General features: G+C 45.2%; 1 protein-coding gene across 1 annotated transcript in view; it reads right to left on the bottom strand.

The window, feature by feature from the left end:
- Positions 1-11778: 11778 nt before the first annotated feature.
- Positions 11779-27290, bottom strand: part of LOC140736015 (cadherin-like protein 26) — an 80851-nt gene continuing 65339 nt past the window's right edge. The window contains exons 15-18 of the mRNA XM_073061694.1: positions 24520-24600; positions 21278-21355; positions 19849-19896; positions 11779-13091 (exon numbers count right to left, since the gene is read on the bottom strand). Of these exons, the coding sequence (XP_072917795.1) occupies positions 12891-13091; positions 19849-19896; positions 21278-21355; positions 24520-24600 (408 nt within the window). The 3' untranslated portion in view covers positions 11779-12890. The remainder of the gene's footprint in view (positions 13092-19848; positions 19897-21277; positions 21356-24519; positions 24601-27290) is intronic.

Below are 27290 nucleotides of genomic sequence, written 5' to 3'. Positions count from 1 at the left end.
GTCAGCAGGGGTCTGTGGGAGGAGCCACAGGAGCAGTCAGCAGGGGTCTGTGGAAGGAGCCACAGGAGCAGTCAGCAGGGGTATGTGGGAGGGGCCACAGGAGCAGTCAGCAGGGGTCTGTGGGAGGAGCCACAGGAGCAGTCAGCGGGGGTCTGTGGGAGGAGCCACAGGAGCAGTCAGCAGGGGGTCTGTGGGAGGAGTCACAGGAGCAGTCAGCAGGGGTCTGTGGGAGAAGCCACAGGAGCAGTCAGCGGGGGTCTGTGGGAGAAGCCACAGGAGCAGTCAGCGGGGGGTCTGTGGGAGGAGCCACAGGAGCAGTCAGCAGGGGTCTGTGGGAGGAGCCACAGGAGCAGTCAGACAGGGGTCTGTGGGAGGAGCCACAGGAGCAGTCAGCAGGGGTCTGTGGGAGGAGCCACAGGAGCAGTCCAGACAGGGGTCTGTGGGAGGAGCCACAGGAGCAGTCAGCAGGGGGGGAGGAGCCACAGGAGCAGTCCAGACAGGGGTCTGTGGGAGGAGCCACAGGAGCAGTCAGCAGGGGTCTGTGGGAGGAGCCACAGGAGCTGTCAGCAGGGCTCTGTGGGAGGAGCCACAGGAGCAGTCAGCAGGGCTCTGTGGGAGGAGCCACAGGAACAGTCCAGACAGGGGTCTGTGGGAGGAGCCACAGGAGCAGTCCAGACAGGGGTCTGTGGGAGGAGCCACAGGAGCAGTCCAGACAGGTATATGTAGTTCACCACAGCAGAGTCACCAACTTCCGATCCCACCCCCACCCCCATCTCCAGAGCAACGAAATCTCAGTCCTCTGAAGGCGAGCAGAGCTCTTAGGCCGAGCCCTTGGTGTGCCAAACAACGGCCATTCATGAAACCCCGAGTGCGGGTCCCATTCCTGCAAAGAACCATAGTCAATGTGTAACTCCAGGTCAGGGTCTTCAAAAGAACCCTGAAAGGGAAAAATAGAGATATTAGAGATGAAAATAGAGCTGTTTCCAAAGATTCAAGCAAAGGAGTCACCATTAGGTGCCATTAATCCTCCTAAGCTACTCCCTACATCGAGGGATAATTACTGTTCCTGAACCTGGAGGTGTGAGTCCTGAGGCTCCTGTGTTTTCTTCCTGATGGCTGGTCCCTGTCATTTGTTATAATGTCTGACCAGGAGTACCTCACATTTGTCTGTGTTAAAATCCTAAACTGAAATTCAACTGAAATCTGTTGCCTCATGTGGAAATCAGGAGCTAATTGTATGATTCACTCTGTTTACTCGCTCTCTTTATAACTGGAAAATCAGAACCAATTGAAGCTCCTTTGTATATTGTCTTGCTGGCACACTAACTGACCGGAAGTGGCGCTGCAGAATTTGCAGCAAAGCAAGGGTCAAGGTCATGACCAGGCAGGACAGTTTACAGATAGTATGTGGTCTGCCCAACACAGAGAGTACTTTGAAGAGCAGGGAACCGGAACCATTTGGCATAATAAGCTTCTGCAAATCTGAGCATACACAAGGTTACCTATTGATCAGTATCAGTATACAACTAATCGATTCTGAATAAGAATGGCATATCTTTGCTCAGACTTCAGATCAGTGTGGTGATTAACTGCACTCTGAAGCTCACCCAATCCTCAATCACACCTTATCTGACTTGTGCACAAGGAGAACAGCATGATGCCTGTCAACATGTTGTTCTGAATTCTGAACAGAGGAGCACACGCAAAATGCAGGAGGAACTCAGAAAGCCAGGCAGCATCTATGGAAAAAAAAGCACAGTTGAAGTTTCAGGCCGAAACCCTTTGACAGGTCTGGACAAACAAAGCTGAGGAGTAGATTTAAAAGATGGGGGAAGGGGAGAGAGAACCACGACATGATAGGTGAAACCTGGAGGGGGAGGGATGAAGTAAAAAGCTGGGAAGTTGATTGGTGAAAGAGATAGAGGGCCATGGAAGTAAGAAAATGGAGGAGTACCAGAGGGAGGCGATGGGTGGGCAAGGACAGAGGCAAAAGGGGATGGGAAATGGTGAAGGGGGGTTGGGGGGCATTACTGGACGTTAGAGAAATCGATGTTCGTGCCATCCGGTTGGAGGCTACCCAAACAGAATATAAGGTGTTGCTCCTCCAACCAAAGTGTGGCCTCATCATGACAGTGAAGGAGGCCATGGATGGACATATCGGAATGGGAATGGGAAATGGAATTAAACTGGGGCCACTGGGAGATCCCGCTTGTTCTGGCGGATGATGTGTAGATGTTCGGCAAAACGGTCTCCCGATCTACGTCGGGTCTCACTGATGTACAGGAGACCACACCGGGAGCACTGGATACAGTAGATGACCCCAACAGACTCCCAGGTGAAATGTCGCCTCACCTAGAAGGACTGTTCAGGGCCCTAAATGGTACTGAGCGAGGAGGTGTAGGGGCTGGTGTAGCGCTTGTTCCGCTTGCAAGGGTAAGTGCCAGGAGGGAAATCAGCGGGCAGGGAAAAATGGACAAGGGAGTTGCGTGGGGAGCGATTCCTGCCCAAAGCAGAAAGTAGGGGAGAGGGAAAGAGGTACTTGGTAGTGGGATCCCATTGGAGGTGGCAGAAGTTTCTGAGAATTATGTGCTGGACTCGGAGACTGGTAGGGTGGTAGGTGAAGACAAGAGGAACCCTGTTCCTAGTAGGGTGGCGGGAGGATGCGGTAAGAGCAGACAGGCGTGAAATGGAAGCGATGTAGTCGAGGGCAGCATTGATGGTGGAAGAAGGGAAGCCCTTTACTTTGAAAAAGGAGGACATAGAAAAAAAGTCAACTGTACATTTTTCCATAGATGCTGCCTGGTCTGCTGAGTTCCTCTAGCATTTTTTTGTGTGTTGCTCAGATTTCCAGCATCTGCAGATCTTCTCCTGTTTCTGATCTGAACAGAGAAGATCCATTTTCATACAGAATTCTCTAAGAGTTAGGGTTAGGATTAGGGTTTCGGGTTAGGGTTTGGGTTAGGGTTAGGGTTAGGGTTAGGGTTAGGGTTAGGGTTTGGGTTAGGGTTAGGGTTAGGGTTAGGGTTTGGGGTTAGGGTTAGGGTTAGGGTTAGGGTTTGGGTTAGGGTTAGGGTTAGGGTTAGGTTAAGATTATGCGGGCAGTGGGCAAAAAAGCCCCCTCGTGCTTTTTGATCTCGCCACTTGAGATTCAATTTCACGCGACCCTGCCACTTTGAACTGGCCCACGCCTTCATTAACCAGGTCCAACACTTGCCTTTATTGAAACTTGCCCCTCTTAACACAGAATATCCAGTTTATGGGGATTTAAACAAGTATTAATCAGGGTATACTTAGGGTTTGTGGGGGTGTGTGCCCCTTTTGGACTTTAGGATTAGGTTTGAGTGTAGGCCTGGTGGATGTATATGTTTGGCTGGGAGAGCAAGGGTTAATCAGGGTGTGTTTAGGGTTTGTGGGGCTGAAGCCAGGGCTAATCGGGAAGTGCCTAGGGTTTGTGGGGGTGTGTGCCCCTTTTGGGTTAGGGTTAGGGTTAGGGTGAGGGTTAGGGTTAGGGTTAGGGTTAGGGTTTGGGGTTAGGGTTAGGGTTAGGGTTAGGGTTTGGGTTAGGGTTAGGGCTAGGGTTAGGTTAAAATTATGCGGGCAGTGGGCAAAAAAGCCCCCTCGTGCTTTTTGATCTCGCCACTTGAGATTCAATTTCACGCGACCCTGCCACTTTGAACTGGCCCACGCCTTCATTAACCAGGTCCAACACTTGCCTTTATTGAAACTTGCCCTTCTTAACACAGAATATCCAGTTTATGGGGTTTTAAACAAGTATTAATCATGGTATACTTAGGGTTTGTGGGGGTGTGGGCCCCTTTTGGACTTTAGGATTAGGTTTGGGTGTTGGACCGGCTGTGGATGTATATATCGGTTTGTGGGGGTTTAGCAAGGGTTAATCGGGGTGTGCTTAGGGTTTGTGGGGCTGAAGCCAGGGTTAATCGGGAAGTGCCTAGGGTTTGTGGGGGTGTGTGCCCCTTTTGGACTTTAGGATTAGGTTTGAGTGTTGGACCGGTGGATGTATATATCGGTTTGTGGGGGTTTAGCAAGGGTTAATCGGGATGTGCTTAGGGTTTGTGGGGCTGAAGCCCGGGCAAATCAGGAAGTGTCTAGGGTTTGTGGGGGTGTGTGCCCCTTTTGGACTTTAGGATTAGGTTTGAGTGTAGGGCTGGTGGATGTATATGTTTGGCTGGGAGAGGTTAGGCTGCCGAGTTTTGAGTATGAGCTGGTATGGAGGCTAGGCTTATATAGGGAAGTCAGGTTAATCTGGTCCATACCTTTCATTGTCGTGGTCCGATCCCACTTCGTTCAACGAACCGGGTGTGCACTGGGAGACATCGTCAGTGATGAACCCTCGGATCATCAGGTGTTTCGGGCCTTTAATCATCATACACCCTCCCCGAAGTGGCCCCACCAAAGCTGATCAGGCTTGGTTTGTGTATTTCCCCTGGACCAGACAATGAAAGGCATGTAATTCTGAGGGTAATGCTATTTCAAAGGGTATATAACTGGTGGTGTGGGGTGAATTTAGCCCCCTGGCGAGAAGAGCATCCGTATTTACGGGTTGTGAAGATGTTAGTTTCAGGACAACCTAGCTTTTTAGGCCTCATTTAGGCCGTACGGAGAATAAATATGCAGTGTTTCAATCCATCTCCTCTCTGCTAGTTTTCTTTGGGCGTTTGACCAGTTTATGTTAGTTTCCAGGCCTAATATTTTTAAGGGGTACGTCCCATGCTCCTGGAAGTGCCTGCTAACTGGTCTGTTTTGGTTTCCCCTTCTGATGTTACTGAGGTGTCCCGTGAGTCTGGTTCTCAAGCTGTTGCCCGTCTCCCCGATGTATATAATATGGCATTCTGTGCACAGGATGGCATTTACTACATTCTTTTGTTCACAAGTTATCCTCTGCTCTATCTCGGCCCACTTTCCTGTGGCTCTGTTGTGTATGCTTTTTGAAATTCTCAGGTATATGCATGCCCTGCAGTTTCCCACCTCACAGTTTGGCGCTGCTCGTACTTTGGTACTGACTAGTATGTCTTTCAGATTCCTACCCCTTTTGAAGGCTGAGACAATGGTGTATTGTCCCAGTGTCCCCACTTCCGTTTTCAGTTGCTCAAAGCGTGTTTTGACCATCCTGTGAATATTCACTGCCATCCCAGTGTATCCCGTTATCAAGGGTAGTTTCTGTGTTGTGATGTTCTGTGGTCGGGGATTTGTGATACTTTTCAGAAAGTCAGATTTAATGTGCCTAAGTCTCCTTCTGCTGTAGCCCCTGTGTCTAAGTGCAGAGAAGAGGATGGTTGTGGCCTGGTGGAAGTCCTCCGGCCTAGTGCAAATGCGGTGAAACCGGTTCAGCTGTCCCTTGACAATGCCTCTAAAGGTGTGTTTGGGATGGTGGCTCCCTGTTTGTAGGAGGGTGTGTGTGTCTGTGGTTTTAAAGAATACCTTGGTAGCTAGTTTTCGGTTGCCACTTTCTGGTGCTAGTTTAAACACTGTGGTGTCCAGGAAGTCAACCTTCTCCTTATTTGTTATAGCTTTAACCTTAATGGATGGGTGATGAGTGTTTAGGATTTGAATAAATCCCTCTAATTCCCCCTCTGAGTGTGTCCACACTCCCCAAATGTCATCCAGGTATCTATAGAGACACATGGGTTTTTTAGGGCACTTTGGATAGACTGTTTCCTCCCACCCAGCCATGTATATATTGGCATAGGCTGGAGCAAACTTCTTTCCCATTGCTGTGCCCTTGACTTGTAGGTAGAATTTACCATCGAATTCAAAGTCATTTTTAGTCAGGCTGAGGTGAAGGAGTTCTAGCAAGGCCTCGTCCGGTCTCCCTAGCTGAGGGTTCTTCTGTAGGATGTCCCTCACTGCCTCTATACCCCTGTCCGTTTCAATATTGGTGTACAGGCTTTCGATGTCCATGGTGAAGAGTATGGCCCCAGGGGGCACTGACATGGAATTGACTATCCGGACAAAGTGATACGTGTCCTTGATGTAGCTGGGGTGTCTCTGTGAGAGTGGATTAAGGCAGGCATCGATGAACTCCGCTATCCCGTATGACTCACTGCTGCAGTCTGACACGATGGGCCTGCCGGGTGGAATTTCCCCTGGAACAGTCCACGAGTCTGGGTTCTTGTGTATTTTGGGAAGGATATAAAACTTTCTCGCCCGTGGCTGCATCCCTGTCAGGTACTCAACTTGCTTCCCTTTGAGGTACCCAGTCCTTTCCAGTTTTTGCAAAATGTTCCTAATTTCTGTGTGTGTTTCCCAATATATGGGTTCCTTTAGTTTCGTGTAGTGCTCCATGTTGTTTAATTGTCTGTGTGCTTCAAATAGGTATTGCTGTTTGTCCATGATAACTATGATGCTCCCTTTATCCGCTGGTTTGATGACAATGTCCATGTTTTCCCTCAGTTCTGTCAGGGCTGCTCTCTCCTTCCTAGTTAGATTGGGCTTATCCTGTACTTCCCTCTCCCTCTCTATTATCTCACCCAGTGTGCTCTTAAATTCTAGAATAGCTTCGGACCTGTACCTTCTCTTGGGCATCCAGTTCGAGGGAGGGGTGAAAGGGGTCTTTCTACGTTCTGACTCACCGAAATAGTCAACGAGTACCAGTCTCCTATAGAACTTGTTCATGTCCCTCTCAATCTGCTCCTTATGGAGTTTTGCAGTCGGTACAAAAGTCAGGCCCCTGTTCAGAACCTTTTGCTGGGTTTCTGTAGGGGTGAATGTACGGGAGAGGTTCACAATGGTCTCTCCCAGTCGTGGACCCTGCCTCTCTTGGCTTTGTCCCCACTCTAGTTTAAAGCCTGCATCCACCTCTTGACTATTGTCTGGGCTGTGCTCTCTGTCCAATGGATATGGTCTGTGTCTACCTTAAACTGTCTCGCCGGGATTGCAGGGATATGATTCTTAGTTCTAATAACCTCGTTTAGTTGGCCCAGGGTTGCTTGTTCTGCCTCTGTCAAGCTGTGGCTAAAGTTTAATTCCGGCACCCAGATACTGGCATGGGGAAATTTAATGCTGGCCATCCTCAGTAGTTGTTGAAGCTGTTTAGCAGCTGTTGTTAGTTTATGGGACCTGTTGTTTATTCCGAAAGAAAGGATGACCTTCTTAATTTCTGGCTGTGGCTCTAACTTGTCAAGGACAGCAGTGGCATGGATGAATTTGGCCCCCGGAAAGCTGTCCAATTGAATATCCTTATTAGGGCATCTTTTGATCCTGGAAATGTTAGAGTCCCCTATAAACAGTATAGGTTTAAGGGGCCTCAGTTCCCAATTTACATTTTTCTGTTTAGAGTTAGGATGCCTAGTTATTTGACACCCTTGGCTGTTGCAACTGAGGCGTACCTGTCCCCTTGTCCGTCCGCTGTCCTGCGGCTCTCGGGCTGGGGTGGCTCCCCTTGTCTGTCCTTCCATTCGTACGGGTGAGGGGTGGGGTGCCGATTCCCCGGAGTCCTGGGTCGGAGATACGGGTGTGGGGTGGGGTGCCGATTCCCCGGAGTCCTGGGTCGGGGAAGTCGTGGGGGTGGCAGGCTGGGGCTCCTGCGTTGCTAGGTTGGATTGCGTCCTCTCAGAGGGGCTCGTGGGTGGGGAGGGGTGCCCATAGAGGGCCCATAGAACATAGAGGACTAAAGAGAGGTGATCAATCCAGGGCAAAGATTCAGTCTTACACCTTTGCCACTGGTCAAGACCTTACTGGAACAGGGGATCTATCCAGAGCAAACCTGTGGTGTACCGGGCAGGAACAGCCTCATGCCACTCAGAGAATGCCATTGCTTATGTGCAGGGCAGAGGGGTAGTGCAAGTAGGAAAGGGGAGATAGCATGGATGAATGAGTAGCTGTAGAGATGGTCCAGGGGACAGGGTTTTGAGTTCTTGGATCGTTGGAACTTTATCTGGGGGAGGGTTGACCAGTGTACAAGGCTCGGCTTTCACCTGAACTGGAGGGGAACCAATCTCCTGGCCAGGAGTTTTGCTGATGCAGCTCAGGAGAGTTTAACTAGCTATGCAGGGGGCTGGGAAATGGAGCCCCAGGTCAGTAATCCAGAAGGTAGATATTAGGAAAAGTATTGAAAAGCAAAATCAAAATAACAGGTATGTTGGGTCAGATAGTTTGCAGTGTGTATATTTTAATGCTAGGAATATTATGAGTAAGGGTGATGAACTTAGAGCATTGATCAGTACATGGAACTATGATATTGTAGCCATTACAGACACTTGTTGAGAAAGGGGAAGAAATGGGTGATTAATGTACCAGGTTTTTGAAGTTTTAGAAAGATAGAGGAGGAGGTAAACGAGAGGTTGGATTTGCACAACTAATCAGGGGCAATATCACAGCTGCGCTCAGAGGAGACATAATGCAGGAGTCCGACACTGACTCCGTTTGGGTGGAACTCAGGAATAGGAAGAGTGCAATCACAGCGAGGGAACTGTAGAACAGACCCCCTAATAGCCACCAGGACAGTGAGGAACAAATTAAATTAATAATCAAATCAAAGAAATGCAGAAAAGTAGCGTTGTTGTAATGATGGATTTCAATTTCAGCTTCCCTAATATAAATGGGACCTTCTTATTGTAAGGGGTTTATATGGGGCTGTATTTGTTAAGTGTATCCAGGAGCGTTTCTTAAATCAGTATGTAGATAGTCAAATGAGGGGAGGGACCAGACTGAAGCTGGTGTGGGGTAATGACCCTGGCCAGGTGACTGACCTTTCAGTGGATGAACCTTTAGGAAACAGTGACCACAACTCCTTATCTTTCAGAATAGCTATAGATAAGCATAGGTATAGTTATTGTGGGAGAGTTTGAAACTGGAGTAAGGCATTAGGCAGGAACTAAGTGATAATTGGGAGCACCTTTTCTCTGGCAAGTCCACATCAGATATGTGGAGGGTGTTTAAAGATGAACCGCACAGAGTACAGGAAAGGGATGTTCCTGTTAGAAGAAAGGATCGGGATGGAAAGATTAGAGAACCTTGGATGTCTAGAAAGGTGATGAATCTAGTCAAGAGGAAAAAGGAAAAATATGTAAAGTTCCAGAAGGCCAGATCAGAGGAAGCACATGAGGAGTACAAACAAGCCAGAAAAAAGACTTAAAGGAGAGAATTGGGAAAGACAGGAGGAGCCATAGAACCATAGAACATTACAGCACAAAAACAGGCCTTTTGGCCCTTCTTGGCTGTGCCGAACTGTTTTTCTGCCTAGTCCCACTGACCTGCACCTGGACCATATCCCTCCATATACCTCTCATCCATGTACCTGTCCAAGTTTTTTTTTAAATGTTGAAAGTCAGCCCGCATTTACCACTTTAACTGGCAGCTCATTCCACACTCCCAGCACTCTGTGTGTGAGGAAGCTCCCCCTTCACCATTAACTCATGTCCTCTGTTTTTTTTCTCCCCTAGCCTCAGTGGAAAAAGCTTGCTTGCATTCACTCTATCTATACCCATCATAATTTTATACACCTCTATCAAATGCCATTAAAAATCCTTGGCAAGTAGAATTAAGGTGAAACCCAAGGCAATCTATACATACATAGGATAACTAGGGAGAGGGTGGGACCACTCAAGGATAAAGAGTGAAACATTTGCTTAGAAGGGAGTAAGGTACTTAATGAGTACTTTGGTTCAGTATTTACCAAGGAAAGGGATATGGAGGATCAGGAGATCAGTACTGAGTGGATAAATGTGTTGGGGCAACAAGAGGTCAAGGAGAAGCAAGAACTGGGTCTCCCAAGGAGTATTAAGGTGGTTAAGTCCCCAGGGTCTGATGGGATATATTCCAAGTTATTGAAGGAGTCTCACATCAGTTGCAGGGAAATTGGTGGAGAAAATTCTTAAGGATGGGATATATGAGCATTTGGAAACCCATGGCTTAATTAGGGAGTATCAGCATGGCTTTATGTGTGGGAAGTCATGCCTTACCAACTTGATTGAGCTTTTTGACAAGATGACAGGAGAGATTGCTGAGGGTAGGGCAGTGGATGTTGTTTACATGGATTTTAATAAGATATTTGACAAAGTCCCTCATGGGAGGTTAATCCAAAAGATTTAATGCATGGGGTCCGTGGTGAATTGGCTGGTTAGATTCAGAACGGGCTTGTGCATTGAAGACAGAGTAGTGGTTGAAGGGTGAACATTCAACTGTAGATCCGTAATTAGTGGCATTCCACAGGGAATGCTGGGACCTCGGCTGTTTGTATATAAATGAACTGGATGAAAATGGAGATGGTTGGGTTAGTAAATGCCAAGATTGGTGGAGTTGTGGATAGTGCAGAAGACTGGCAAAGAATAGAGCACGATATATAGACCAGTTGCAGATGGAGTTTAACCCAGATAACTATGAGGTGTTGCACTCAGTAGGGCAAATGCAGGGAGATGGTACTGCTGAGAAGAGAGATCATGGGATCCAAATTCTTAGCTCCTTGAAAATGACTACATAGGTTGATACAGTGGTAAGAAGGCTTATAGAATACTTGCTTTTATCAGTCAAGGCACTGAGTTTGAAAGTCAGGAGGTTATATTGCAACTTTATAAAACTTTGATTAGGCCTCATCTGGAGTATTGTGTATGGTTCTGATCACCCCACGAAAGGAAGAATATTGAGGCTTTGGAGAAAGTGCAGAAGAGATTCACCAGCATGCTGCCTGTTTTAGAGGGTGTGTGCTATCAGGAAAGGCTGGATAAACTTGGGTTGTTTTGTCTGGAGTGTCAGAGGCTGAGGGGAGACCTGATAGATGTTTATAAGATTAGAGGCATAAGTAGAGTGGACAGAGAGTATCTGTTTTCGACAGTAGAAATATCTAATACTAGGGAGCATGCATTGATGACAAGAGAGGGTAGATTCAAGGAAAATGTAGGGGTAAGTTTTTTTACTAAGGGAGTCATGGATGCCTGGAATGTGCTGCCTGCTATGGTGGTAGAGGCAAATACATTAGAGGCTTTTAAGAGAGATTTGGATAGGCACATGGATATAAGAAAGCTGGAGGGATATGGACGTTATGTAGGTAGGAGAGGTTAGTTTTTGGGTGTTTTTGATTTGCTTTTTAGCTGCTTCGGCGCAACATTGTGGGTTGAATGGTCTGTTCCTGTGTTGTACTCTTCTATGTTTTATGTTCTATGTTCAAACATCTTTAACAAGTCCATCAGACAAAGGACAGCAACGGATATCCTACAGCCACTGCAGGACTGGTACTCTATGGGTAATGTGGGATGGTTCCCTGATTAAACTGACCAAATCACCTGGATGTCTCATTGTCAGAATTTTCCAGCGAGCTGGGGTGGGGATGTGCTCTGAAAATCAGATTCTTCCTCTGTAGACTGTGAATTTGCTAGGAACATGTGAAGGCAGATGCAAGGCCCCTCGTCTCAGTTCATCCCAGACAGCTGTGGAACAGAGGGCTTCTCTGATCCATGGGCTGTTCCCAAGATCACACACCAGGACAGACACCATGTGCTGCTGGAAGGTCATCAACTCAGTGAAAGATGCCTTTTGGTCTGCGCAGAACTCCCAGCACATTGTGATGTCTGTCGGGAACGCTGCTGACAGGCACATCCCAAGGTGCAGGAGTACATGCTCTTGGGATGCACTAAAACTCGGTGCAGCCAACGCAAGTGCTCTGTGGGGAAGGACATCAATCTGGGCTCCTTCTGCTACTGCACATGGAGGGGCTAAATCAGGTGGAGAACCCTCTCAAATATTGAAATGTTTTATCACCCCATTGCCACCCCAGTAGCAATGGTGCTACGGTTTAACCCTACTAAAGATATTAACCATATAACATAAAGAATATAAAACATTTATTCTTTTGTAAACATTTTTCATTATGAACAAAATTTATTTTTGCAATTAAAAAAAACAATGGCTTTATCTTATGAGAGGCAAATAAGTGTTCTTTTTCCACATAAAATTGCAGGTTCCTGGCAATAGAAAGATTCAGTCTGTATTTGTCTCTACCTTTTACTAATGTAGTTACTTGACTTCCTACTCTGCCAATGACCTTTACGTTAATGCCTGATAAAACATGCATTTTGTCTCAAGAACACATACTTCTGGAGCCTTGAACTTTCTTCATAAGTAATTAGAAATTATTTGTTTTACCAGAGGAATGCAGATACAAATAAAACTGAAAATGTGGGAAATACGCAACAGTTCAGGCAACATCTGAATGGAGAGGAACAAATCTAATGGTGTATATTAATGGCTTTTTATCAGGACTGAGAAAAATCAGAGATGAAATGTTTTAAGCTGCAGTGAAATAATGAGAGAGAATAAAACTGAAGTTCTGTAACTGAGTGGATGAGACTGTTGACTGTTGTAAAGTGAGAAACCGATGCATTTCTGCCAACTTCATGGCTGTACAGTTCAGATTTAAACTCCCTTTCACTCTTCTCATTCACTTGCAAACAATCCCTGTTGTTTTGGGGATAATTTCAAACTTTCTGATATCCAGCAGTATTGGTAAGCGTGTCTCTCGATACAAGGTATTAAGTCTCTAATAGTGTCATTAAATGTTAAAGATCGGCGGCTAGATACTCGCTTTTTGAAGATGGTCACTGCACAATATTTATGTAATAGACAATGGACAATAGGTGCAGGAGTAGGCCATTTGGCCCTTTGAGCCAGCACTGCCATTCACTGTGATCATGGCTGATCATCACCAATCAGTACCCCGTTCCTGCCTTCTCCCCATATCCCTTGACTCCGCATGTCGCATGAATGTAGTATGGGAATTACTTTCAGAGGAACCCGTAGAGGTAGGTACAATGACATTGTTTAAAAGACATTCTAACAACCACACAAAATGAAAATAGTAATTGAATTTCTTAAAATTGCTGAGTGAGTTTCTTAGCTGAGATTGAAGACATTTAAATCTAAGGAGCATCAATTGCAAGTCACTTTTGACCATTTTGTTGACAAATTTTTGCCAGTGCAGTGAACCTGGAGTCCAAATTATCTAGAAAACTGTATCCATGTTCACTTCCAATAGTGATGGAATCCAAAGATCCTCTTCTGCCTTCTTCACCTTCATACTTGTAAACATGGAGCTGATCATCTTTACATGAAGTTTGCATGTCATTGTAAGCGTTCAGTTTCTGACAAATAGAGAAAAAAAAATCCATGCTGAACAATTTTACCATTATGTGTGGTTTATTTTATAATTTTGCTTTTCAGTAAGTTTTCTATTCCAATTGTAATTCTCGGTTTGCTGACAGCTTAATCTAAGGGATGATAGCTCCCTGGCCTGGCCAAACTTAAGAAATCTCGTTTGGGTGGATGCTGCTTGATGTGTCCCCTGTTACAAATCAGTACCATGAAATAACAAACAGTACACAATATGTGATTAAACAATTGAGCTTTATAATTCTTAATTTGACTATATGATTAAGAAAGAGAAGAGGGCCCATTCTCATGAAATAGTCTAATGCGCAATGTTGGAGCTCACTGATAAGGCCGTCCGTCCACCATTGACCTCCTCCGGTCGTTGCCGACCTTTGGATCCTCGCTCCAAGTCCACTCTGTCCGGCGGTCTGCCAACTCTCTCCATTCACTTCTTCTCGCCTCACCTCTCCCTGGCAAAAAGACCGCGAATACCCGGCTCCCAGACACACAAGAAAGGACAACATCCCACTCATTGGCTAACATGCCCCATTATCTCTAGTCATAGCCCAAACATTGCTGCCACAGAGAAACCATTACCTTAGCAGCAAAACATATCAGAGAGGCCATTGCATTAGCAGTAAAACCTTACAGCGTGTTACACTGTCACCCTACCAAATTTAGTCATGTACTCATGACGTTGATATAATTCACCAACTCTTTCTGCAAAACACAAAGTCCAATCCAGGTGCACAAGGCATTGACATAGCTCCCCAAATAGATGGGGGTCACACTCTGCTCACCTCGTGCTATATAGGCCAGCCTATCCGGTGGTCTCCTAATTCTCTGAGACCTCCGCACCCCCTCACCCAACTCTTCAGATCTACCTGGCGAGGCCTCCCCCCTACCTATTACTTGTGCCCACCTGCAACTTGGACCCTTCTGTCCCGTGTTCAGGACTCGCTTTCTCCACTGCAGAGTCCCGCTGCAACCCAGGCTGACCACAGATAGCCCCTGCCCCCACTTCACCTGACACAGTGGGAGAAGTGCCAGGAATCTCTTCCTCAATCAATGGGGATTAGCAAAAGGTGGCATATACCACACATCCAGATCCTCATCCTCCGAATCAGTATCCCTCCCAGGGGTGAGGGCCAGTCTAACTTCACATGCTGTGAGCCCTGCACTCTCCCCATGTTTCCACAGTCTTCTTACTAGGTATAGGCCCCAAGTCGGGCTCTGGGTCTACCTGCAACTCTTGTCCCAGGGGCAGCAGGTGTTTCTGATGGAGAACCTTGACAGGCCCACTCCCATCCTCTGGTTTCACCCGGAAAACTGGTAGGTTTGGCATCTGATTCTCCACCAGATAGAGTGTAGCCACCCAGTGGTCAGCCAACTTATCCTTTCCAAGTAGCCCCAAATTCCCTATGAGGACTCAATCTCCCGGCAAGAGTTGGGAGAACCTCACCTTTTGATCGTACCTCCTCTTATTTCCTTGATTTTGCTTTTTCAGCCAATTCATAAGCCCTTTACAGCTCTTTTATCATATCAGACACATACTTCAGATAAGTCTTCAGTGGTAAGTCACCCTCATCAGTCCCAAAGCAAAGGTCAATGGGCAACCTCGCCTCACACACAAACATCAGATAATATGGCAAGTATCCAGTAGCTTCATTTTATGTACAGATGCCCAATATGTTGACTCCACCTGCTTTTCTTGCTGATCTCCAGGGTCCTGAGCATGTCTAGCAAGGTCTGATAAAACCTCTCTGGCCGGGGATCACCCCGCATATGATAGGGCGTGGTCCTCGGCTTCTTGTCTCCAAGCATGCCCAGTAACTCATGGATGAGTCTGCTCTTGAAATCCCATCACTGATCACTATGTATCCACCTGGGAAGGTCATGATAGATGAAATACTTCTGCCATAAGACTTTTGCCACCGTAGACGCCCTCTGGTCCTTGGTAGGAAAAGCCTGAGCATATCTGGTGTAGTGGTCCATGATGACTAAGTCATTCGCTGTGTTACACACCAGGTCCAGAGGCCCCGCACTCTGCAAGTGGGACGAAGGAGCTGCCCGTGTGGGCAGCGTCTTTCGCTGTATGCATCGAATGCACGACTTGCTGTATTCTTCAACCTGTGATTTCATCCAGGGCCAGTAAAACCAGTCTCTGTGCAATCCATTGGTCTTTTCCACCCCCAAGTGTCCAGAATCATCATGCAGTGACTTCAACGCAATCCTCCGATACTTCACAGGCAGAACCAGCTGGGAATGCAGATGTCGGTCTGGGGGTGATGCGACCCGATAAAAGATCTGGTTCTTCAACTCCAACCAAGGCCATTCTCACAGTAATGGAGGCACTGATGCATGTTTCGTCTTCTCCGCCTGAGCCATGTCTCCCATTTCGACCGCTGCCCAAATGGTACCGATGCTTGGATCATCTCGCTGAGCCGCTGCCACTTCCCCAGAACTCAATTCCAGCAGCTGATTTGTCTTCAGAGCAGTCAGGTTACAATAAACTTGGGGGATGGCATCATCAGAAGCCCCCAATTGATCCACCGCTTGATCCTGCCCTTCCTTTCCCTCTGCCTTCATGGTGATGGCAAACTGACACATGGCCTTCACCCCCAGGGCAGGAATGCTCTCCCACTCCTCATCTCTGACTGTCCCTCATGTACTTGTCAGGACAAAGCATCAGCATCAATGTTCCTGCTTCCCGGCAGATATCTCAGGCTGAAATCATAGGCAGACAACGCTGCCAACCACCGATGGCCTGTGGCATCCAGTTTCACCAATGCCAGGATATAAGTTAGGGGTTTCACCTCAGACTTGTCCCCGTAGAGGTAGTCACTCAGCTTATCCACCACTGCCCATTTCAACGCCAGAAATTCCAACCTGTGCGTGGAATGGTTTTTCTCTGAGAGCGAAAGACTCCAGCTGACAAACGCATTGGGCCTCAACCCAGTGCCCTGATCCTGATACAGGACACCGCCTGAACCCTCTTGGCTGGCATCCATGTGCAGTACATACGGCAATCGGGGGTCCGCAAAAGCCAGCACTGGTGCTTGGGTCAGCAGCTCCTTCAGCAACTGAAAGGCCTCCTCACATTTTGCATCCCACCTCGGTCCAAAGAGCTCTGACAGGCTAAGATACTCTCCACCCTCCTGTCCTTTTTTCCCCCTCCCTTTCTTCCCCAAGGGAGGGTAACCACACAGAAGTTGATTCAATGGGTGACTCACTTCCATGTAGCCTTTCACCGAATCTCCAACAGTAACCACAGAACCCAAGGAACAAGCGCTCACAGTCTAGGGTCTCGGCCAAGTGGAAACCGCCTCCATCTTAACTGCATCTGTAGCTGCTCCACCGTGAGTCTATGTGCCCAACATAGTTAACAGACGTTTGGTAGAACTGGCACTTGTCCAGGGAAAGTTTTAACCCTTCAGCTTTCAGGTGGCCCAGCACTTTCAGCAGGCCTCACTTCATATTCTTCCAAGGTGGATCCAAACACTATGAGGTCATCCAGAGATACCGATACCTCAAGCAAGTTCATATCCCCCACCATCTTCTCCATGACCTGCTGGAAGGTTGCAGGGGCTCCCGATATGCCCCAGGGCATCCTTTTTAACTGGGAGGATCCCAGTGGACATATAAATGCCATCTTCTCTTTGTCAGCCTCACTCATCGGGATCTGGTAATATCCACTCCTCAAGTCCAGCACACTGAACCACTTCGCTCCACTCAGACAGGCCAGCGTGTCTTCAATCCTTGGGACCGTATACTGGTCAGGGATGGTACACCTGTTCAGAGTCCTGTAGTCCACACACATCTGTACCTTCCCATTCTTCTTTCGGGCCACTACTACTGGGGACACATAGGGGCTTCAGGATTCGGTATTGATCCCAGCTTCCTTCCACTTACACAAATACTGCCGAACGTCCTCCACCTCTGCAGGGGCCAATTGCCGCAACCTTCCTCTGAACAGGGTGTCCTCGGTCACCCAGATAGTGTGACGCATGCTCTTGGAATGACCCACATCAAACTCATCAGTGGAAAAGACAGCTTCCAGCTTCAACATCTTCTCTACCAACCTCCTCTTCCAACATGCAGGAACTGGGGAATCCCTGAAGTTGAATGACTCAGCAGTCAACTTTCCCCCTTTTTCCAATAGTTTTTCCCCGATGTGTCTCACAGGGACACTAGACATTACCATCACCGGGAACGAATGCGCCAGGGGCACCCCCCCCCCCCCCCGCTTGAAAGTGACCTCCCTCTTGGTAGTGTTCCTGACAATCCCTGCCATCCTGCTTGCCTTTACAACTGAGGAGTTCTGCAGTTTGGGCCTCACCAGTACTCCAGCAGGAAATCCTGACTCCCCCTCGTGGTCTTCCGGAGTGTCCACTAAGTGGACCTCACCCTCAGGCACTCCGAGAAATTTGAGTGTCCCCATCACTCTTGCTACTTCCCTAGGCCCTACTACCATTGATTGTGAACCACACAGTCCCTCGTCTAAATTCAGTATCCAGCTTAATTCAGTCACTCACTTCCTCAAAAGCAGCTTGAAACCCCGGGTGCACGGATAATGTTCCCAGAAAGCTCTTTGCCAGCTTTCTCCTTGCAGGCCCCCATGAGCCTCCTCACAAAAGGGGTGCTGGTCCCCACTAGAATTGAAACACTGCCCTTCTCAACAAGTTCTGGACAAACCAGCAATAATGTATCAAGGAACTCAGACGCTCCCACATCGGCCTCTAAGAATTCCAACTTCACTGACAAATAATCGTCATATGGATAATCACTAGCACTAAGCCCCCAGATCTCCAGTGCCTTGAATGGGGTCAAGGGTAAATGCTTCAGAAACTGGTGGTAAAATGAATAATACAACAACATGATCTGCGACCCAGTGTCGAGTATGGGCTTTAGCATCAATATCCTCTATCTGTAGTGACACACTGGAGCGTGGTCCCACTAAGCCTTCAGGAACTGGGCCTTTCGCTTTCCCACGTTCCTTGGTACTTTGCTGTGAACATGTTCCCCCAGAGACACCAGACTGTCCCTCACAGGGTCTCCTCTAAGTTTTCCCAATGACACTCCCTGCTGAGATACCCGGGGGCTCACTCTCCTTCTGGCATGACACCTGCTGCCAGCAGCCCTCCGCGTTGTTCATCCCCTTGGGGAATCCACCCCCCCCCCCATCAGCTCCATCTTATTGGGGGGGGGGTCACACCCGCTGATAACAGCCGACATATCTCCATTCTCAACTCTGCCATAATCTCCTCTACCACTCCCCGGGGTAGTCTCTCTGTGGTCTCTTCGCCGCAGGGGACCACTTACCAAGGACTGTGCCCTGCTGACGGAGCCCTCCCATGCCTCTGACATGTTCTCCTCTTCCTGTACCTCTCTGATGAGCTCAACAAAAGATGGAGGGGGCATGTCTTATGAGACTGTTGGAGACCCCAAGCAATCAGGTCATGGGACTGGGTGCCCCTGGCTACCTGGTCCATTCTAAAACTGATCCGCCTCAGCCACCTGAATGACCCCTCTGCGCCACAAGCAATTTAGCTGCATCTCTAGCCGAAAAATAAAAGCAAAAAGCTTCTCCCCTTCTCCTGACGCATGTTCCGAAACCCCACCTTGAGCTCCACTGGGCTTCCAGTCGGACCAAAAGCATTGTCCAGTGCTTGCATGTAATTGACAGCTGTCGCTACGGGATACCGCAACCTGACGGCTCTCACAATGTCAACTGATTCAAACTTTCAACCAATCTTTCTCACTTTACGTCATCAGAACACTGCCACTTATCCAACAACTGAGAGATCCTCTCCACCCAAATCTCATACTCCTCCCCTTCAGGGGTGGGCATAATTCCAGAGAATAGGCAGAACTACCGTAGCTGGGACCTTGAATCTGATTTTCCATTTATTTGCCAGAAAGGTAAGGGCAGATACTACCTCAGAATTCTCACTCTTCACCGGGGGACGTGGACTAATTAGACTTTCCAAATCCAACCACTTCTTCCCCTCACTCCTCAGAAACGATAGAACCCTGTCTTTGAAATCTCCGCCCCCAGCTACCGTTACGTCAGCTTTGGTCTGCATTAAAACAAGAGCTGCGCCAGCCATTTTATCAAAACCTCTGCCCACAATCACAACTTTAACAGTACTTAGCAGACAAATTAACAATTCATCTGGAGTACGAATATCTACCCCACTGGTTCAATGCTCAGGGTAATCACACAGCACCCAACGGAATCAATTGCGAATATAGCCCCCACAATTGTAACTCCTGGTTTGCTAGCAGCTTAATATAAGGGATGATAGCTCCCTGGTCCGGCCAAACTTAAGAAATCTCGTTTGGGTGGATGCTGCATGATGTGTCCCCTGTTACAAATCAGTACCCCGAAATAACAAACAGTACACCATATGCAATTAAATGATTGAGCTTTATAATTCTTAATTTGACTATATGGTTAGTAAAGAAATAAAAAAAGAAAAGGGTTCATTCTCATGAAACAGTCCAATGGACAATGTTGGAGCTCAGTGATAAGGCCGTTCATCCACCATCGACCTTCGATCATCGCTGACCTTTGGACCTTCGCTCCAAGTCCACTCTGACTGGTGGTCTATCAATTCTCTCCATTCACGTCTTCTCTCCTCATCTCTCCCCAGCAAAGAAAACGCAAATTCCCGGTTTCCAGACACACAAGAAAGAACAACATGCCACTCATAAATTTCTCATAAATCCGAATAATTCTTTTCTTACCTTTTTTATGTAATTTCCTGTGAAATTCATTAGAATTGCCAAGTTATCCTGAAAGAAAACAGCATTATTAAGCAGCTCATTTATGTATTTTTAATTAAAATATTGCATATCTGGAATTCTGTGCCAACACATGATCAGCGTTAAACTTTGAACTGAGTGATCTATCTCTGACACCAGATCACATTTTCTCAGGATTTGAGAAATGTGGCAAAAGCAACCAAAGTTAATATTGGAAAGACAACATGAGATGCTCACCGTCAACAGTGCTGCTGTTTGTAGATATACAAACACTCACTCACATGCTACCACTAACACAATTGGGTACTTCATTCATGACCCATATGCCCTACCCTGCGCTAACCACCCTCTATTCTTCCCCCACTGGCCAAGCTTCAAATTACATCACTTAATGAGCAGCGTGATGCCTCTGTTCCTTGAAGAGCAACTCCATCTTCTCTGGTCTGTCTATATACAAGGACCTGGACCTGGCAATCATGTTTACTGCATTCTACTCAAAGCTCTTACATCTTTGCTAAAGTGTCGTGCCCAGAGATGGTTATAATACTCCAGTTGCAGCCAAATCAGGTTACTTATATTGCTGAAAAAGCACCACCATGCCTTTGAATAAGGAAGTAGAGGAGGCAAGTACGTTTCCAATCTTTAAAATATATTTTAACTGGCACATGGATGGAGAAGGTTTTGAGGAGTGTGGGCTATACACAGCAACTAGGCTGAGGAGCTTCACAATAATCAGGATGCTCCGGAATTCAGAGTTCAAATCCTGCACCATTCTATAAGGAGCCTCCCTACATCCTCCTTGTAGAATGTGTGGCTTTTCCCTGAGTGCTCTGGTTTCCTTCCACAGTCCAAAGGCGTACCAGGTCTTTCTAAATTATCCTGTGACTAGACTAGGATTAATTGGGGCTGTGGATATGCTGGGGTGGAGGCTCAAAGGGCTAGAAGGGCTAGATAACATCCTATCAAAATGAATAGAAGGGCCAATTCTGCGCTGTATCAATAAATCAACAAATGTGTGAATAAAATGGTTCTATATGGGGTTAGCCAGCTGGTGGCATAGTGGCATCAGCGCCGGACTTCAGAGTGCAGGCTCCTGAGTTCGAATCCGGCTGCCTCCCTTGCACGCTTTTCATCCGTGCTGGGTTGAGTGTTGAGCTAGCAACTCGGCCTCGTAAAAATAAGAAATCCTGCTAAAAAAATAAACGCCATGATGACAGCGTCCCGACGAGTCCACTCGGAGTTAAGGGCTTTCTTCTTCTTCTATCTGGGGTGGACACCTTGGGGTAAACAGTCCAAAGAGCCTATTTCTGTGCTGCATACCATGATTATGACCTACAATCATGTGTTTCATAACATCCTATCAAAATGAATAGTATACATCATGAAGTAGAAATTAAAGTCTTGTTCTTACAAAACTGTGCTGAGAAGTCTGAGATCTGGAATCATACATGAATTGTCCGAAATTCCCCTTCATATTTCCTGTCATCCCCTAAAGTGAAAGAAAGTCAAGTGTGTTTATCTATGTTCTTCAAATTGGCTTATTAAAACACTTGCCATGGTTACACATACAAATATGCTAGCAGCTTTGAGAGTTTATAAAATAAAAGGAAACCTATAAGTTTGATATTTAATTAGTGAGGAGGTGGGATATTGAACTGGGTCATTAGTACGTAACGAATTCTTGTTATGAGTTGAGTGGTGTTCAATGCAGACTTGTAATGGAACAAAAATGAGTGAAGGAAAAGAAGGCCTTTTATCCAAGTGTATAGCAAATGATACTAAGATAATAGGTAGGCAGAATAGAGAGTGGAGGTATTTAGAAAAACTTGTAAAGGGCTAGATATAGATGGCTGTTAGATTTGAACAGTTGTTTCACACATTTAAATATACTTCCATAGATTTAAAATCAGATTTCTCAGAAGCAGTGGATTAGAAACATTAAAATTGTTAGCACTGGTTGCAAAATATTTCCAACTATATCAATAATATATCACAGATTACCACTTACATGAGAAGATATTTTTAAATAAAAGCAATTATGGTCTAAAGCATTATCTAATTGAATCGGTTTATTGTAGACACAGATAAGAAATGAACTCAAAGAAGATCTTAGAAGTTAATTCACTTGTCAAAAAATGAATGCCATTTTGAGCCCAGCTTGCATCCTAATCAACTATTCTGCTCAGTTGAAAATTTTATCCTGGTGTTCATAACTAACACCCTTTCTCAACTAACTGCTAACTATACAATATCCTTGTTGGCTGATTCCAAGATCAGTGGGGAGACCTGTCTCATGACCACTAAGCTTAAAATCCTGATCATTAGCTTCAGCCACTTCCTGTCATTGTGTATAAATGAATGAGCTTCTTTTAAAGATGCAACAAAACAGATATTTCTAGGGATTTGTCGTTAATTTTTAAGTTAAGTGGTTAAAATCTATTCAGCAGTAAATACGCCATATTTAGGGTCAGTAGACCTTGATAAGAAAGGAAGAAAATCAACCAATAAAACTGCTGCAAAATATGTTTTCCTAGATCTTGAAAGTCAAAACCATGTGGTGTTCTGTACTGATGAACATCCGACTGCCATTCAATATCTAATTGAGGTATGAAGAAGGACACCCAATTTAATGAAATGTTAGTGCTCTGTGAACTTTAATTCAATGTCAGCAAGCCCAAGGAGCTGATTGTTGACTTCACGAAGTGGAAACCAGAAATCCATGAGCCAGTGAGGATCACAAATGGAGAGGGTCAGCAACTTTAAGCTCCTCGTGTTATTACTTTGGAGGAACTATCCTGTGCCCACATGCAAGTGCGATTACGCAGAATACATGACAGCATCTCTACTACCTTAGGAGTTTGTAAGTTTCAGACAACATCTAAAACTTGGACAAACTGTGTAGTGGCTGCATCATAGCCTGGAATAGAAACACCAATGCCCTTGAATGGTAAATCCAACAAAAAGTAATGAATACAGCCAAGTCCATCACAGGTAAAGCCCTCCCCACCACTGAGCACATCTACATGGAGTGCAGTAGCCAGAAAGCAGCAGCCACCCTCATGGGCCCCCATCACCCAGGTCATGCTCTCTTCTCATTGCTCCCATCAGGAAGGTGGTATAGTAGCCTCAGGACTCACACCACCAGATTCAGGAACAGTTAATACCTCTCAATAGAAGGTGAGCCGAAGGGCCTGTATTAGGCCCTTGAACCAAAGGGGATAACTTCACTCAAATTCACTTGTTCCATCGTTGAAATGTTCCCACAACCTACAGACTCACTTTCGAGGGCTCATCATCTCATGTTCTTGACACTTATAGCATTTGTTTATTTTTATTATTATTATTACATATTATGGCTCGCACGAGAGGGCACAGTTTTAAAGTGCTTAGAAGTAGGTACAGAGGAGATATCAGGGGTAAGTTTTTTTTATGTAGAGAGTGGTGAGTGCGTGGAATGGACTGCTGGCGACAGTGGTGGAGGCGGATACCATAGGGTCTTTTAAGAGACTCCTGGACAGGTATATGGAGCTCAGAAAAATAGAGGGCTATGAGTAACCCTAGGTAATTTCTCAGGTAAGGACATGTTTAGGACAGCTTTGTGGGCCCAAGGGCCTGTATTATGCTGTAGGTTTTCTATGTTTCTATATTACTTTTTGTATTTCCACAATTTTTAACCCTTTCAACACTGGTCGAACACCCAAGTTGGTGTGGTTTTTCATTGATTCTATTATGGTCATTATTCTATTATAGATGATTGAATATGTCAACAAAAAATGCATCTCAGAGTCGTATGTAAGTGATTTTGATAATAATTTTCTTTCAACTTTGAACTTGAACTTTAAATATTTGGAATTAAAGTGCAAATTCCAAACTTTTGACATGATTGATAGCTGGCTATTGGAAATGTTGCTGCTTATCTAACTCACAATTATTTTTTTATGGGTACACCTGTACCAGCATTCTCATCCTTCTCCTCTCCATTTGTCAGTATATCATTCTATTATGCAAGAACATGCCACAAAAGGGCGTTGGCATTAAGAATTGTCACTGTTTAGAAACCCAGTTCAGTAGGAGGGGTTCTTCACAAGCTCCCACTTATCACAGTAATCAGCTGTGAAAACAGACAGCATTTGTTGTTGGTAACCAAATAACTTCCGGTAACAGAGTGATCAGTAGCAGCAGTTTCTATATGGTTAACAAAAGATGTGCCACTCTGGTTGTATTTTACGGACATTCTACATGGGCTGGTTATCTTGTGTGCGTGAGCTCTGGGCCCGGAGTTGGGGGGGCGGGGGTCAGGGCCAATGCTTTCCTCTGAGGGCGGTGTAGTGCACTGTCCAGGCTGGAGCCTCCCTCCCCCCCACCCCCACTCCCCACAGTGTTGCCCGGATGGAAACAGGAGATCTATTGTGGTCAACTGTAGATTGATGGCACAAGTGATTCGATAACATTGCATTTGCTGTCTTGTGCTCTGTGTAACGCTGTTTCCTTTGACTGTATTCACGAGTATTTATGTATGACAATTAAACTTGAATTAAATTGCCCTTTGCACTGTATGACTCCTTGACTATGACCTACAACATTGTATTACCTAACAGCCTACCAAAATGAAAAGGAAACATCATTAGGTAGCAATTAAAGATTTGTTCTTACCAAATCATGCCTATAAATCTGGATTCCTGAATCATTCATGTTGTATTTTCCAAAAGTCCTCATCGTACATCCTGTCATCTCCTAAAGTGAAAGAAAGTCCAACATAAATGTATTTATCTAGGTTCTTCAAAGTGGCTGATAAAAACCACGTGCATGATTACACACACAATGTGCTAACAGCTTTGAGAGCTTATAAAATAAGAGGCAACTTACTAAGTTTGAAACTACAGGACGTGAGAAAATGAATTGTGTCAATAGTACATAATAAATTCTTGTTATGTGTTGAGTGGTGTTCAACGCAGACTTGTAATGGAACAAAAATGAGTGAAGGAAAAGAAGGCCTTTTATCCAAGTTTATTGATGATACTAGGTGTCTAAAATATAGAGTGGAGATATTTTAAATAACTTGTAAAGTACTGATTATAGATGGCTGCCAGATTTGAACAGATATTTAGCACATTTAAAAATATTTCAATAGATTTAAAATCAGATTTCTCAGAAGTGGTGGATTAGAAACATTAAAATTATTAATATTAGATTGAAAATATTTCCAACTATAGCAATAAAACATTATAGATTGTTTACTTACATGAGGAGATATTTTTAATTAAAAGCAATTATGGTCTAAAACAGTGTCTAATCGCATAGGTTTATCATAAACATAGTCAATGATAAGAAATGAACTCAAGGAAAATCTTAGAAGTTAATTCATTTGTCAAAAAATGAATACAGTTTTGAGCCCAACTTGTATCCTGATCAACTATACTGCTCAACTGAGAATTTTATCCTGGGGTTCACAAATAACACCCTTTCTCAACTAACTGCTAACTATACAATATCCTTGTTGGCTGATTTCAGGAGCAGTGGGGAGGCCTGTCTCATAACCACTAAGCTTAAAATCCTCATCATTAGCTTCAGCCACTTTCAGTTATTGTGTATGTATGAATGAGATTCTTTTAAAGATGCATCAAAACAGATATTTCTAGAGATTCGTCATTAATTTTTGAATTAACTGGTTGAAATCTATTCAGCAGTAGACACACCATATTTAGGGTCAGTATGCCTTGATAAGGAAGGAGGAAAATTAACCAATAAACTCTGATGTAACATATGGTTTCATAGATCTTGAAAATCAAATTCCCTGTGGTGTTCTGCATCGAGGAACATCCAGTTGACATTCAATGTCTAACTGAGGTATGGAGAATGATACCCAATTTAAAGAAATGTTAGTGAAACATAGTGTAGCAAGAATCAATGCATTTGGGGGGGAAAAACAGGAGGAAAACCTGAATTCCAACCAATGGAAATGTCGCAATTTCTGTATACTATTGCTGCTATTTAAACTTGCATCTGGTGCAAAACCATTACTGTATTGGATCAGGAGGAAAGATTGCAACAGAACAAGTGGTACATTGCTTACTTTAAAAAAAAGAGTGTTTTATGAATATTATTTCAAATTCAGCAAGACCAAAGAGGTGATTATTGATGTTAGGAAGTGGAAAACAGAGGTCCATGAGCCAGTCCTCATCGAAGGTTCAGAGATGCAATGGGTCAACAACTTTAAATTCCTCAGTGCTATGATTTTGGAGGACCCATCCTGGGCCAAGCATGCAAGTGTAATTATGAAGAAGCATGGCAGTGCCTCTACTACCTTGGTAGTTTGTAAGATTCGGCTTAACATCTAAAACTTTGACAAACTTCTATAGGTGTGTGCTGGAGAGTATATTGACTGGTTGCATTATAGCCAGGAAAGGAAATATCAATGCCCTTGGATGGAAAATACTACAAAAAGTAGTGAATACAGCCCAGTCCATCACAGTTCGAGCCATCTCCACCACCGAGCACAGCTACACAGAGCGTAGCAGTGGGAAAGCAGCATCCATCATCATGGGCCCCTGTCACCCAGGTCATACTCTATTCTCACTGCTGCCATCAGGAAGAAAGAACAGGAGCCTCAGGACTCACATCACCAGCGTCAGGAACAGTTACTCTCCGTCAACCATCAGGCTCTTGAACCAGAGGGTATAACTTCACTCAAATTCACTCAAATTCACTTACTCCGCCATTGAAATGTTATCACAACATATAGACTCTGTTTCAAGGTTTCTTCATCTCATGTTCTCAATATTTATTGCTTAATTGTTAATTATTATTATTCATTTATTTTTGTATTTGAACAGTTTGTTGCCTTTTCCACACTGATTGAATGCCCAAGTTGGTGTGGTCTTTCATTTATTCCATTATGGTTATTATTCTATTATGGATTTAATGAATATGCTTGCAAAAAGGAATCTCAGAGTTTCATATGGTGACATCATATATGTACTTTGATAATAAATTTACTTTGAACTTTAATTGATTGGAATTAAAGTTCAAATTCAAAACTTTTGACATGTTTGACAGTTGGGTAATCAAAATGTTGCCGCTTATCTAACTAACAATTATTTTTCATGGGTACACCTGTACCAGCATTCTCTTCCTCCTCGGCTTCATTTGTCAGTATATCATTCTATTATGCAAGAACATGCCACAAAAGGGCGTTGGCATTAAGAACTGGCACAGTTTAGAAACCCAGTTCAATAGAAAGTGTTCTTCACAAGCTCCCACTTTTCACAGTAGACAGCTGTGAAAACAGAAAGTTTTTGTTGCTGGTAACCAAATAACTTTTGGTAACATGGAGTGATCGGTAGCAGCGGGTTCTATGGGGCCAACAAAAGATGCCACTCTGGTTGTATTTTACTGACATTCTACATGGGCTTGTTATCTTGTAT

The sequence above is a fragment of the Hemitrygon akajei genome, chromosome 11 (genome assembly GCF_048418815.1).
Source record: "Hemitrygon akajei chromosome 11, sHemAka1.3, whole genome shotgun sequence".
Taxonomy (NCBI): domain Eukaryota; kingdom Metazoa; phylum Chordata; class Chondrichthyes; order Myliobatiformes; family Dasyatidae; genus Hemitrygon; species Hemitrygon akajei.
This window is presented reverse-complemented; position numbering and strand designations above follow the sequence as displayed.